The 15,280-nt window shown below is 39.3% G+C and overlaps 1 protein-coding gene across 1 annotated transcript; it reads right to left on the bottom strand.

The window, feature by feature from the left end:
- Window positions 1–2,937: 2,937 nt before the first annotated feature.
- LOC124689151 (obg-like ATPase 1) lies at window positions 2,938–9,258 on the bottom strand. Its single transcript, XM_047222730.1, has 12 exons — window positions 9,130–9,258; window positions 7,834–8,001; window positions 7,614–7,737; window positions 7,313–7,404; window positions 7,125–7,223; window positions 6,858–6,971; window positions 5,643–5,707; window positions 4,362–4,478; window positions 4,196–4,271; window positions 3,625–3,717; window positions 3,331–3,381; window positions 2,938–3,226 (listed from the first exon to the last, which is right to left on the bottom strand). Exons 1-12 carry the CDS (start codon window positions 9,211–9,213, stop codon window positions 3,128–3,130), a joined length of 1,182 nt encoding a protein of 393 aa, XP_047078686.1. The 5' UTR covers window positions 9,214–9,258; the 3' UTR covers window positions 2,938–3,127.
- Window positions 9,259–15,280: the final 6,022 nt, after the last annotated feature.

The raw sequence follows: 15,280 nt of genomic DNA, 5'->3' as shown, positions 1-15,280 counted from the left end.
TACACCAGTATCCCGAGATCATGTCCGGGGACGTGATCTTGAAGTAGGTTTTTGCGGATTGCCACTAGAGCAGTTAACTAGTACCTGATCTGTCAGATGAACTAGCCCCAACTACCATTATCCCTGTACAATATAGAAATTCATATAAAAAAATATAGAGAAGTTTAAAGTTGTCGAGTAAATATAAACAGTGGAGATTTTCCCTAACTCTACGATTCAAGCAAAATCTCGGGGGCTATTGACATAGGCATCCCCAATGGGCCTGCCGAAGATAGTACCCGGGGTTTACTGAAGGCCCACGACTCGAAGAATAAGAAGAATCGGAAGCCCAAATTGATATTAAGAAAAGTTAGAATTGTATTAGGAGATGATGTTTGTAATCTTGTGGGATGAGTTGGAAACCCTCCCGGACTCTGTAACTTGTACAATACGAATCCCTCGGCTCCACCTCCTATATAAGGGGGAGTCGAGGGACAAAGAAATCATCGAATCATTGTCTCTCAAACCCTAGTTTTCATAATCGTCGAGCACTTTTCGGCTGAAACCTTCGAGATCTACTTGCCCTCTACTTTCAACTAAACCCTAGTCTACAACCCGTAGGCATTGACAAGTTAATCCCTTGTCACCAGCTGCTCCTCTACTCTTCGTGCGATGCTCGTCTCCTCTTGATACCTGATGATACATAAGTAATAGGACTTAGGCAGTATAAAGTTCTCATCAATCAAAGTACCGTTTAGAAACAAGTTCACTTGTTGTTTAAGTAGTTTCGCACGAGCCCTTGTAATTGGTCCAATCCGAACTTCATTGGACTTGAGCTTCACAGCAGGTTCATCTTCATTTATCAATAACGGAGGTAGTGGTGTAGTAGGGATGTCCTCATCAACAAGCAATGTAATGAAAAAAAAAAATCCTAAAGAATGGTTGCCTAGCTTATTTGAGTGGCATGTTGACTATGAGCGTATGGTGCAATATCTTCTGGTACTATACCCATCTACCTCATTCAGTCAACAATGTCGAACAGCCTGAAGATGACCCTACTAGTTTATTGATGTCTCAATTTACTCTCCGCCTGCAAAAAACTGGAAGTACAAAAGGCAATTATGAGTTGTCAGCATATTTGGCAGAGAACTGTGAGGCACAGAGATAGACGTGCGATTTTGAGACCCTCAACTGGTGGAAACTGAATATGAACCAAGTGATCTGTGTTATCAGAGGTAGCAAAGAACGTATCAGTTGTAGTTTCAACTATTGCTTCAGAATCAAACGTTTTACACAGGTGGTTGTCGTACATCAAGTCAACACTTCGTCTTAATTTCTTTCTTTCTCCTTGGGCATGGATGCAATCTTCAGCCAATATAAGAGCCAATATAAGAGGGACTCGTATTTGGTGGACATGGACGTACACGCACTCGTTCTTTTACATATTATTAAGAAAATGCCATTTCAACGTTTTAGAAAAAAAATTGAAAAAATTCACACATGTACTCTCTCCGTTCACTAATATATAACATGTTTTAGCTTTTTATAAATTCATCCATTTTGATATGTATCTACTATCTAGTCTATTTTTAGTATGTATATTCACTTATTGTGGCATTTATCTAGTCCACTTTGAAATGTTTTAGTAAATATTTAAGGAAAAAATACAACCATATGTGGCCTACAAGAAAATATATAGAGAAAAATGTAATCTTTAAACAGTAGAAATCCCAATCATGAGTGTCATTTGAACACTTTTGCCATTTTCGTTTACACGAAGAAGCATCTAAATAATATGTATATGCAAAATTTATTATAATTTTAGAACGTTTAAGGACCTGTTTGTTTGGGCTGTGGCTGGCTGGCTGTGCAGGGAAAGCTGCTGTATAGGAAAAGCTGCTGTGCAGGGGAAGCAGCTGTTTTGAGTTTCACTGTTTGGCAATCTGGCTGGCTGTCTAGCTGTGAATAGATGAATTGTCCGAAATACCCTCAAGATCGTGAGAACATATTTTAGTATATTTGGCATAAACATGCGACAAATATTTAGCGCCGGATGGAGTAATATCATATGGATCACGCTGCGGAGGAGAAAAAAAAAGTATCATAGATCTGTTCTGTCGACGTGTGCTTGTGTCATTTGGGTTCAGCACGTCAGTGAGCAGCGGTTTGGTGGCACATACACGTAAATATCACAAACGCCAGGGGCAAAAGGATATACCGTTTCAGAGTTAAGTGAGGAAGAGTTAAGTGAGGAAGCTGCGGGAAGCTGGAGAAAGCACCTCCGGAGGTGCTTTTCGTTTCCTGTGTATCGCGCTCGGTGGCTTTGGAAAAGCCTACAGCCAACCCAGTCCGTTTGTTTCATTTCATCTGCTTATTTTAGTGGAAAGCCAAAATAAGCCCAAACAAACAGGCCCTAAGTAGCATTCATTTAATTTTCAATTTCAATTTTTGAAAAAAAAAAACAAGTTCCACTAGCACTTTCGGCCAATTAGAGTTGCATAAACAACAAGTTTCCTAATTGAACGATTTTGGGCAAACTAATAAAGGATAACTAGTTTCAAATTTCAAAAAATTACACCATGATTGTTTTCCCTTAAAAAAAAGGTTACGCCAACAACAATCAGGCCACTGGCTGTTCTACCTATTGCATGCGCAGCAGTCGAACGGGCAAAGCAAATCCTGCCAAGAACGTGCTACACTGATCAATACAACTAAAATCCTACTCAGAAGTGATGGCTGACCTATGAAAACAACAGTTCATCCTACGGCTGACTCGTCCAACGTACTACATAAAAAGTGATGGCTGACCTATTTGATTCTAGCAATAACTCTAGATTTTCCTCTACCAAACTGAACTTTTCCAGTCTGTTTTCCTAACTGCTCACCGGTCTAAGGAGTAAAGAGGATACCAAAATTTCTCCAAAAAGAGAAGAGCATACATGATTGCTCATAGCTGAATGACTGAAACCGATACCATGTAAGTTCTCTCAGTAATTTTTAGGCTCGTTATACAATCATTTGGTAGCTACAGCCTCCTCGTACAATACAATCAGTACAGGTACCTGGCTACTTGCAAGAGAACTCAAAAATACAACTTTCGATAAAAAAGCAGCAACCTGTCAAATCACTACGATCTTTTGGCAATTTATCACTTCTTTCCACCTCCAGAAACATTGAACTTGAAGAATATGATGTCTCCATCCTGCACCACGTATGTCTTTCCTTCCTGCCTGTACTTTCCAGCAGCCTACAATTAGCATCAAACAGTTAATCTCGTAGCACTGGTCTCATCTCAGAGAGGTCAAAGTGGTCAATTTAGAACAGGTTTAACTTTGATGGGGGTGTTCATACCTTGACAGCAGACTCGGTGCCCAGCTCTTTTAGATCTTCAAACTTCATTACCTGATTCCAAGAGTAGAGATATATAAAGAATCATGTACACAGCTTCAAAACGCACAGAATCAGGTAATTGAAAAAATATGAAGTACATAGAAATATTATTCAGCTTGTTGAATGCCGCAAACAGAATTATATCAAGTCAACATCGGAAATAAACGTCAGTAAACATCAGCATACAAAAGCATGCCTGTCAAGTATCCTGTACATTGGGGAGAATACTTTGGCAGAATACGGAATACATCGTACCTCAGCACATATGAAGCCTCTTTCAAAATCAGTGTGAATTGCACCAGCAGCTTGAGGGGCTTTACTTTGCTTTCTGATTTGCCAGCACTTGACCTGAATAGATAATCCAAGCTTATCAGTAATCAAAACTAAAAGTGTCGGGTTACTTGCTCAGAAATTCATACTTTCAAGTCCAAACATGAACAGACATCATGTTACCTTTAACTACAAACTGAAAAATCTAAAGCATTCCTCAATACGGAAATAAACGAGGTATAGACGTGAATCAGTGTACAAGATACAACTATGACAGTTATTTTCTACATGTACATAGAAAATACAGAATTCTGAAAAAAAAATGACAAAATTAATCAAATTAGTTTCATTTGTCCAATATCATCAGACTCTGTACACATCAATCATGAAAGTTACTTGCATTTTTCCTAGCACAAAGAACAAGCACAAGAATTTTGCACACCAAAATAATAACAGGTAGCTGTGGTACCACCATTCTAGGACATGATGTAGAAGATGGCTTATAATGGATCTGAACATGGTAATGGCAAGCACAACACAAATATAGGAATTGTACCTCATCAGGACCAGCGGTGAAGAAGTAAATAAGATGAATTGCTGAAAACCCAGTTTTGATGATTTTGGGGATCAAACTGTTCACGGTAGTCAAAGTATTAGCACCAATTAAGTAGAAGGAAAAGGTTAAACAACATGCAAAGAGAAGTTGGTGACTTTTTACTTGCCTTACTGTCTGGTTTTCAGCGCAATATTTAGCAGCTTCATCCGCTGGCATATCCACTAGTTTCTGTTCAAAGGCACAGCTGAAAGGAATAATAGTTTCACCACCATGTTCTTGCACCCTGAATAAATAATAATTTGACATTAGCTAATATTACAGTTCTACCTTTTCATAGGAAACCGTATAATCTGTAATACAAAGAATAGTATCATCAGCTTTAATCAAAATCAACCACATGCTACAACCAAATTCTTACCCCAGCAAAGAGCATACATACAATCTATTTCAACAACTATTAGGCCTTCAATCGTGCGATGGTTTTTCCTCAGTATCATTGTGGGTAATGGTCAAAGGACTCAGGTTTGTCCATAGAAAGTGGGTAGAGCATACTTAAGAAAATACAAGATATCAACTGACAGGCATTTAATCATATCATCGGTTTTTCCTTGGTATCACGGTGGGTAATGGTCCTAGGACAGATGTTCGTCCATAGACGGTAGGTACTGGGTACAGCTCCAACAAGTGAGGGTTGGCCAGCCATGGCGCCAGGTCTGAGAGTGACAAGACTGAGGACGAGTATTCGATCTTTACTAACTTACTCTTGGTCATTGCTTAGGTTGATACAGGATCCACAATTTCTCTATCATAGGAAGGACTCAGCTTGACACCTAAGCATAGGAATCCCAACTTTTCTAACCAAACCATATACTACCTCTGTTCCAAAATAAGTCTCTAGACGCATTCTGTTGTATGGAGACATCCACATCTATAAAACTTTACACTTATTTTGGAACAGAGGGACTATTTATTTTCGTAGCTAAAACAGCTATTTTTTCCTAGCTAGACAAATATCCTGTCTAACTAAATAACCTACTTCCTTATCTTGTTCACGTGAATATTAATTCCAGCAAGGGAGACTACTAACTTAGTACGCACACGTGCCATTTAGCCTTGGCCCAGGCGCCCAGCACATTACCACATACATATAGAATATTAACTTTTGGATGATTTTGCCTTCAAATACTGAAATCGTAAATCCAAAGCATAAACATTGGTTTATTCGCTGTGTTTAATAAGATGACTGCTCTATTCAACAAGAAAGTCGGATCAAATATCATATACAACAAGATCTATCATGATAGAAGCATGAACAGTTTAGCAATTAGACTCTACATGAACAAAACCTCCACTAAAAATAAGCATTTGCAGTTTGAGCTGCATTTCCTACATCATGAGTTCATCTACGATTCTGCTATAGCAATTAGATTTGGGGTAGAAATAATACCAAGCATGTATCTTTGGTAAGAACTTGTTCTTTTTCCTCAGGTAGTCCTTCTCACTCATGTTCACCTGCACCAAATAACATCCTAGAGTAAACAATACAGCTCCATTTTACTTCCGAAAAGGTTGCTTATTGGTAAAAGTAAGGTCAGGTCAAATAGAAGGATTAACACCAAGTCAAATGAGCTGACTATACACTTAGCAGAGTGAATAACATACATTTGGTATGATTACTCAAGTTGAATGTGGGATGGGCCCAGACATCATATTTTCTCTTACTGCTAGTATAATAGAATTTCAAATGCTGTATACAGGGCATCTATTAGTTAAATGTAGTTGATGTACACCATCATATAATGTGTATGACAGTAGTCTTTTTCAATTAGGATTTATGCCTCCCATCTTTTTCTATTTCCCTTCCCAACCATCAAGTACTAATCACACGAAAGTAATATCGAAGCTTCATCAACCCTTTATACAGCCCATCATTCCTCTATTACCATTACAAATCCCGATGCACCTTTTGGACAAAAAGCAGGAGATCCATATGCAAACATCATATATCTTTGGCTTTCAGCTTTCCTGCTTCTCTCAAACTCTTGGCACTTTTTGCATAACATGCTGATTCTTGCTCAGCCCAAGATGGCTCAACCTTTAACAACTGCTTCGAATATTACAGATATCCAATTCCTTTTGGGGAAATAAGCTGGGATACAAAACTAATGCTATAGCCTATAGCAGGAATCATTCGACAGTTTTTTATGGTTATGTTTCTTGAGATCAAAAGAAATTCAGTTAATCTTCTACAAAGCATGCAATCCTTACCAGTTCTACAAATAAATGTTCAAAAACAGTAATATATACACAGCAACGAGACAGCATAATAAGTAAGAAAAAAAAAAAGCAAAGCTGGGTAACTGTCACAACGATTGAAACTTCAGCTTAAATATGGGATACCATTAGACAAGGCTGTACCTATAATTAATCAAATGATACAATTCCTTCAACCCAAATGGGAGCATAACTATTGTACTCCCTCCGTCCCATGAAACTTGTCTTAGATTTGTCTAAACTTGAATGTATATACATACTAGATAGTGTCTAGATACATCCAAATTTTGACAAATCTAAGACAACTTTCATGGGATGGAGGGAGTACTTTAGACTTACGAGAAGGTACCTCGCAGGAAGGGCCATATGGATTAATAAGAATCCTTACCAAATAAACAACTGGCTTAGCGGTCAGCAGCTGGAAGGTATTCAAGATCTCAATTTCAAGAGTTTTCCAATCGCCTAGACGTATATCTTTCCCGTCTTGGAGATGGGCCATGACCTGTTACAAGGGAAAGTTGAAACTAAATTACCCATCACCCTATTAACAAAAGAACAATATTGCAGTAAAGAAATTTCAAATATCCATGCGATCTAACTAATTGATAGAAATGAAACAAAAGTGCAAAGCTACAGAGCTGTAAACATGCCCCACCCTCTGACATAATTCATGTTCTATCTTAAGCTGTTTGTCATTGCTCCTCTTCATTTGCTTCTCAAGGTCATCAATTTTAGCTTGCACGAACTCTATATCCTGCAGAAGAAAGTGAAACAGAACCTTATTACACCTAGGTTTAACAACTGCTAAGTTATTGTACAAATCAAGCAAAACTTCCATCAAACCTTGAGCCTTAGTTCTTGACTAATAGTTTCCAAATCACGAACAGGATCAACTGTATCATCGATATGAGTGATATCTGAGTCTTCAAATGCTCCTGCAAATCATGCTCCACTATCAGTAACAGATATAACAAAATATACAATCACGTGACTGCCTAATCTTCTCATTTAGGTCTCCACCAAGATGTCGAACCAATATATCATTTGCAAGATAAAATAATACAGATAAAATAGCCAGTGAAACTTTACTAAGAATAGCATAACTGAATAGTTGAATCATCGAGATTTTACAATAGAAACATACTCAAGACATGAAAGATCCCATCAACAGCACGAATATGAGATAAGAAGGCATTGCCCAGACCCTCCCCTGCGCTAGCACCCCTAACAAGTCCAGCTATGTCATTGATTTCCAGATATGCAGACACCTGCACAGAATATCAACAGTCACTATAGATCTGAAAAGTAAGCCAATTAAGTTGCAGATTACTGCAGAAGTCTAAAGCAGAGGGAAAAATACAAACCTCACTCTTTGGCTCGAAAAGTTTGCAAAGCCAGTCAAATCGTTCGTCCGGAACATTTACCCGTGCCTCATTTGGTTCAATGGTACAGAAAGGGAAGTTCTCGGCTGGGATTGACAACTTTGTTACTATGTTGAAGAAAGTTGATTTGCCAACATTGGGTAACCCGACCTGCACGAGACAGCAATCAGCAACCGTCATATCTCCTTGTGTTATTATGAGGAAAACAAGCATTTACATAGCTACAGAAGAGAAAATGATGTGCAATCAACAGAAGGATGGACGACCATGAGTTATGAAATCAGACACTGTAGAGAAGATATAAGGGCCAGTACTCTTTCGAACTATTAAAGCAGCTAGAAGAATGCCACAGTGGGAGCTCGTGAGACATGCTGAATTACTACATGAGTAGTAAGTAGTAACATGTTAATAGTAAGGCCGAGGAATACTGAATTACTCATAAATAAGATAAGAATTTCTTGATATTATACCATCCATCTTAGTAACATGTATCGACTAGCAAAGTGCCAGTGGCAGTTCATGAGACATGCTGAATTATTACTTGAGTAGTAAGTAGTATAACATGCTAATAGTGCCCAGGAATAATGAATTTGTCATAAATAAGACTAGAGTTTATTTACATTATACCACCCCCATCCTAGTAACATGTACCGCGTAAGGCTTACACAGAGATAACATCTGCTATATCACACCAAATTGATGCGTTCTAGCAGTAATGAAGTAAATGGGGCACGTTTTTAAACCTGAAAAAGGCATACATATCCGGCACCAGACAGTTATCCCACAATATATTCCCCCTACACGCACAGTACAGCCCCACTGACACATATACACGAAGAACCAAACCACCGCTCAACAGAGTCCACTCTATGCGTCCATTATAACCCCAATAAGCACACCTGGCAAACAAATCAATCACATCTGACGCACCATATATGATCCTATGCATCTGGAAAATCAGCACCCCGTAGACCAACAAAATCATGGAATCCATGAGAACGAGATACGCATCAGCTACGCGCCACGAGCCCACGACCTAACCACCGCCAGAGATCGCCAACAAGCCTCGCCCAAACCCGCATAAAAAGCGGGCTAAGCGAACTCTAAAGGCCGCCCTACTAAACTAAACCGATCGCAGCTGGGGCACGGCATGCTTCTCTGCTCGATCCGGTGAGCCGCCACCGCACCCACCAAGTAGCGGAGCGATGGAGCTACTGCGCGCACTAGCTGGGAGGAGAGGAGAGGGCGTGGGGGATCCGGGGCTGGAGGGGGACGTACGATTCCGATCTTGAGATGGGAGGAGAAGCGGCCGAGGATGGGGCGCTCCGCCGGCGCGGCGTCCTTCTTCGCCTTGGGCGGCATCGGGGTCGGCGGCGAGGTGGTGTGCTGTGGGGAGGAATCTCAGGAGTGGGCTAGGGTTTTTGGTGAGAAATGGTTGTTGCGGCGAGCGTGGGGGACGGGCACAGAGGGATATGAGGAGATGGTTTATCATCACTTGTAGATGGGCCCCTTTCCTGAGGGGTGTTTCTGGAAAACAAATATTCGGAATAATAACTAATGTTTTACAGGGATGAAAATAGAAGAAACTGAAGGCCATATTGCAAAAGGAAAATAAATTGAAGGCCCTTTCTGCAAAAAGATGAAGGCCCCTGTTTGTTGTAATATCCCAGGTAATGGGGTTACAAAAATAGAGGAAACAGATGTGTGCATTGCATTCATGCATAAAAAATCTGGAGAATTTTCGCGTTTTAAAGTAAACCAGTCACAGTAACTGAAGTTTCACTTGACCTTGGTGGAACTGAAGTAGCTCATCAAGTCAAGTGCTATAAACCTCAGTGTGACATATGATAAAACCTTGTTTTGGGTAGAGATGATTTGATCTAAGGGGTTAGATCAAATGGAATCAAATCTAACACAACAACACTTTAATCAATGATCAATTACTTGATCTTATTAAAGATCACAACATGATAATCCTTGTCATAACATATGAACACCAATTCAATTGCAAATCAAGTAACAATAAAATGGAGAAACCATTCTTGACTTATCTTCTCCATGTCTTAAAACTAATCCATGATCCTACCATAAAATATCATGGTATTCATTCTATATCAACATTTGAAATTATAACAAGAAGATCCACTCCAGAAATAGATATTATTCTCCATTGCAAGTTATTACACATCAAACCTAGAGAGGTGAGAGTTCTATAGTATTTATTAGAGAAGCAATTGAAAACCTTAAGCTAAAACATTGGATATATATCCATGTATTCCAATCATCACTTTGAAGAGAAACCCTAGAATATTATTCCAGACTATCCCTAGGGAGAGAATCCAATTATATTAAACATAGACATTGATGATCACATCATTCTCTATGGAGCCTAACCTTAGGTTAGTATTAAAGACCTTTCCAAATGAGAGAGACCTATCATACAAATCATAGCTTTACCTATTTAAGGATAAGAGACAACCATTAAACTAAAGTATTAGATCTATAAACCATTTCATCTTGGAGTGGTGAGATAACCTAATATCACATGGAAAAATACCATATCCATGAACTGATAAAGTAAGGAGGAGATTAATTCAACCAGGGTAGCCAAGTGGAGTTTTAGACTCAATACCTATTGAGATATTGTGAATAAACCATAAACCCTAGGCTTATATCCCAACCTTAACTTGTGAACCACTTGGTGATCATAAGTAGAACTCTACCACATCTACATTCCACTTATTCTTCACCTAATAAATAGAAGAGAACCTTAGAATAAAACTCCATACTCAATATGGTGAGAAACCATCCATCCATATGACCAAAGTTAACTATAAAAAGAACTATAACAACTTTAGTTACTTTAACAATAGATTAAGGATAAAATAGAGATCTATTTGTAGAATATAAAACCAATTCTCATATCCTTAGTAACTAAAGGAACACATGAAATAATAATCAAGTAACCATTTTATCATGCATTGGGGAGAGTAAACCTAGCCAATGCAACATGGTGTCATCTCATCTCTACAACCTAGCATTATACCTCAACCTTAGCTTGTGCATCACATGGGGATCACAAGTATAAACCCTAAAACCATTTCCAATATATTAATTGGAGAAACAACTGAATAGCAACAAACCTGGTATGGTTCAACCCCTATAACAATCCAAATGATCTTGGATTGAATCATCCTATGAGAAGTGGGGAAGAGCAACCTTGCCAAAGTAATGTGGTATTAAATCCCATATAGAACCTATCCCCATGTCTCAAACTAACTTGTGAATTATTTGATGACCACAAGTAAAACCCTAACCTATATCCCAATATTAGTTTGTGCATCACTTGGGTGATCACAACTATAAACCCAGTTCACATTTGAGTTCCAAACCATATGCCATTAGGTAAATATCATTAGAACCCTATAATTGTCCACAAACTAAATCTCATGCTTCAATTATTGGACCTAAGATTAACCTAGTGCTAAGTCCTATAATTAAAACCCATAAGTGGTGATCAACCACTTACCTTTGTAACCAAGACCAAGCCATTATGGGGATAATATCTACTTTAGACATTTTCAAAGATAATAAGAGTGTTAACCTTGAAAGGGAGTTATAAGAGAGTTTACAAAACTATAATAAATAGGTGATCACATAAAATAATATGCAAGTGAAACCAACTCTAAAATAAGAAACCAGGACCCCCTAATAATCTTTAAAATACCTTGGGGAGCAATTCTCCACTCTAAATAATTCATAAGAGAGTTGTATTGCAGGGAAGAAAAGGAATTTCAAAGAACACACAAACTCATGGCTAAATTGAAATTTAAATAAAACTCACAAGGATTCAAATAAAATCATGCATTACACATTAGTTTGGACAATGGCATCATGCAATGATCATTAGGGCTAAGTCTTAATTAAAAATAGGTATAAACATCTGAAAGCAGAATTGAATTCAAATATGAATTCAAAAAAGAATTATAAAACCAGAATTAAAAACAAGGAATAAAACAGAAAATGAATAAAAGAAATAAAGGAAGAAGGCTTACCTGGACCTTACCTGCCGCAACAGCCCAGCAGGGGAGGTCCAGAAGCAACCCACCAACACCAGGCCAGCACAGCCCAACACTAGCCCACGTACCCCTTCGGCAGAAAAATAAAAAGGAGGCCGTCCTCATCTCTTCTCCTCGCATGGACGACGGCACGACGGCGTGCTCCTCTTCTCCCTCTCGCTGGCGCCCTCTCCTTCATCGGCGTCGTGACGAGGCGAGTCCTGGCGCCGTATAAAAGCCGCGACGAACCCTAGCTCCCGATTTCTTCCCCTCTCGTTCAATTTTGCCCCAAATCGAAACCCTAGCGCGACCCTGCCTCCGACCGTCGCCGCCGGTAGAGACCTCCCCAGGCCAAGCCGCGACCACCATCGTCACCGCCATCCTCGACATGGTCTTCGTGCAAAAGGAATCGAGTCAGGGCGCCTCGTAGCATCGTCAGCAACCACTTCCCTCCGACGGCCGGCGCCATGAATTCCGGCGATACAAGCCTCTATTCACCTCGCCGTCAAGCTCTGTGTGCTCACGGTGAGCTATTGAGTCCCCAGAACCTCCTAGCCCTCTCCCTAACACCCTGCATCGCCGTAGCGCCGTACAACCGCAAGCTTCTCCGCTTGGCCTCGTCGCCGACGAAGCTCCGGTGACGATTAACCAGCGGCGCCGCCACCATTTGGCTCGTCTCGTTCTCCCGATTCCAACGAGCACGCACACGCCCTTGCGGGACCCCGGGAACGCCGGCGCCGTCCACCACTGGCCGCCGGTGATGCGCATGGTTGCCACATCGGCACCATGTGGCAGCTGACGTGGCCCAGGACCCACTGGTCAGTGACTGTGTGTAGTTTAGTCCGGGTAGGTTTAGCAGTTCCTTCCGTTTTAATTCAAATCCAATTATTGCTGCAACTTCAAATAAATCTAGAAAATTCAATTTAAGTCAGAAAAATGTAAATAAGATATTAAAATTCTTAGAAAAGAAAACTCTATCCAATAAAAATATAAAATGAAATTTTTATTTTTAATAAAAATTTAATTATCTAATACTTGTTATTTAAGCCTTTAATTTTAATTCTAAATACAATTAAAATTATGAAATTAAGAAAACATTGATAAAATAAATAAAACCAGTAAGCAAATAAAGAAAACATGAAAAATCATTTTCTTTATTTGTTATCCTATTCAATTTCTATTAGTGGAAATTTAAACCCTAATTAGTAAATTATTTAAAAATAGTAAAAAGCCAAATTGAATATTATTTTATTTTGAAGTTATTAATAACTTCAACTTTATTAATGAAGTTACTAACTTGTGAACTTAATAGTAATTACGCAACCCTAATTCCATATGGTAGAAGACTAGGAACTCATCATTTCATGTGTAATCCTAAAACCCTAATGCCATTTAGACTCTAGTTCCATTAGTACATGTGAACCCTAAATTGTCCTAAATCTAAAACCTTAGGTTAGAACATGTGATCATGGTACCTTCTTCCAAATCATAGAACCATAGTAGCAACTAAATACTTGTCTTGGACACATAAAATGTAGAAGACCTATCACTAATATATGGGTATCCCATGTGTTCATCCTCATCGAGACCTAACTAATCAAGTGGGGTCAACCAAGTGAAAACCCTAGATCCTATTACCAAAGCCATCATCCTTATTGATCCCTAATTAGCATCACACCCTTGTGATGAACCTTAATAGCAACCATACCTACTATTTTACATTACAGAACCCTGTTCCACTAAACCCTACTAGTGTTGGATATTTATCAACCATCCTATTTAGGAGCCAATTACTCCTTACTTAATAGAATTAACAGTAAAACCTAGACAACCTCAACCTAATTGCAATACTTCTTATTACTTGAGAAGTATGTTCTTCAAAAGTTATTCTTTTGAAGAAAATGAGGAATCATCATCAATCCTGCCTAATAGGACCTATAGCCAATAACCGACTACCACCAGCAAGGTATACAACCTTGATAGCACCCATGTCTAATGAATTGCCTAAGATGTGTTTCCAACCTTGTTAGAATCCATCTAATACTTACTCCATAAACTAGTTGAAACCATAATCAACCATAGAACCCCACCAACCTAATTATCATACTTGTTCTTTATTAAAGAACATGTTCTTCAAAAGTTATTCTTTTGAATTATATAATAAGTAATCATCAACCATGTACTATAGGACTTAAAATTGACAACTGGTCTTTACTTATTATACAACTACTATTCCTGGGTGTGTATGATTGTTACTATACTTTTTACCACCTGCTTATGATTCTAAAACAACATAACCCTGAATAAGAACCTTGTTTGTGAATCACTCTAAACGTGCAACACACCCTGAACTAATCATTACCACTCACTAATCCTAAATCATCGGGGTTAGGTCACGCTTAGAACGATTGCATCGCATACTTATGCATTATTGCATCCTTGCCAATCTTTTAAACATCGTCCTTACTGGACGATGATGCTATTTCAGAATTTGGAGTTAATGCGTATCGAAGACCTTGCCTGCATAATCTTGCAGTCAAGAAAGGCAAGTTCATCGCTTGCTCATGTCATTTGAGTATTTTTACCAAATTACTTGCAAAGTACTATGTTTATCATTATTGCATAAAAAGCAAAACCACTATTTTCATAACTATGAATATGACTATGTGGTGGGCAATGGAACCATGGATTGTGTTGATATGGTGGAGGTTCCATTGCAAGGGTTATAACCATCTAGGATTAAACAACAAATGTAGTCCAGTGATTCTTGTGCCGTAATACCCGTGTTAACCATAAGATCCGGAGTGGGACGGAATAGTCAAAAGTGTTTCCACCTCTCGTTCATCAACGGATGCTCATTACTGGGTGCACTTGATCTCGAGAAACAAGATGCAGGGGGGAACCCGTAGAAGTCCCCACGGTAATGAGGTCTATGATTGGTTGCAACTGCCGGCGTAGGAATGTATGGTAGAGCCCTGCATTGCGTCGTGGTCGGGGCCCATCCTTAATTGGTGTAAGTGAACCGGCGTGGACCCAGGGTCGGAGATTGCAACAAAGGGTGGGTGTTTGAGGTAGCGGAGGAACATGATTGGCTAGACCTTATACCGGGCCTCACACCATAGGAAGTGTGGACGGGTTGCGCGCCCGGTTGGCACCAAGGTTAAGATCTCTTATGGGTAAAGCAACACACCTCTGCAGAGTGTAATGAATCGTGACCTGTCACTCCCTGTTCCGGGATATGGAACTGCGAACGCTGCCTGGAAAGGAACTCCATGAAGTTCTAGTAAACCGGTGAAGGCTGACGGACATAGTTCTTCCGCATAAAAGCAACCTTTTGAAGAAATGGTTATGAAAACCTGCATTGGTATTAG

Source organism: Lolium rigidum, chromosome 1 (assembly GCF_022539505.1).
Source record: "Lolium rigidum isolate FL_2022 chromosome 1, APGP_CSIRO_Lrig_0.1, whole genome shotgun sequence".
Classification (NCBI taxonomy): domain Eukaryota; kingdom Viridiplantae; phylum Streptophyta; class Magnoliopsida; order Poales; family Poaceae; genus Lolium; species Lolium rigidum.
The sequence above is the reverse complement of the archived record's forward strand: the minus strand, read 5'-3'. Positions and strand labels throughout refer to the sequence as shown.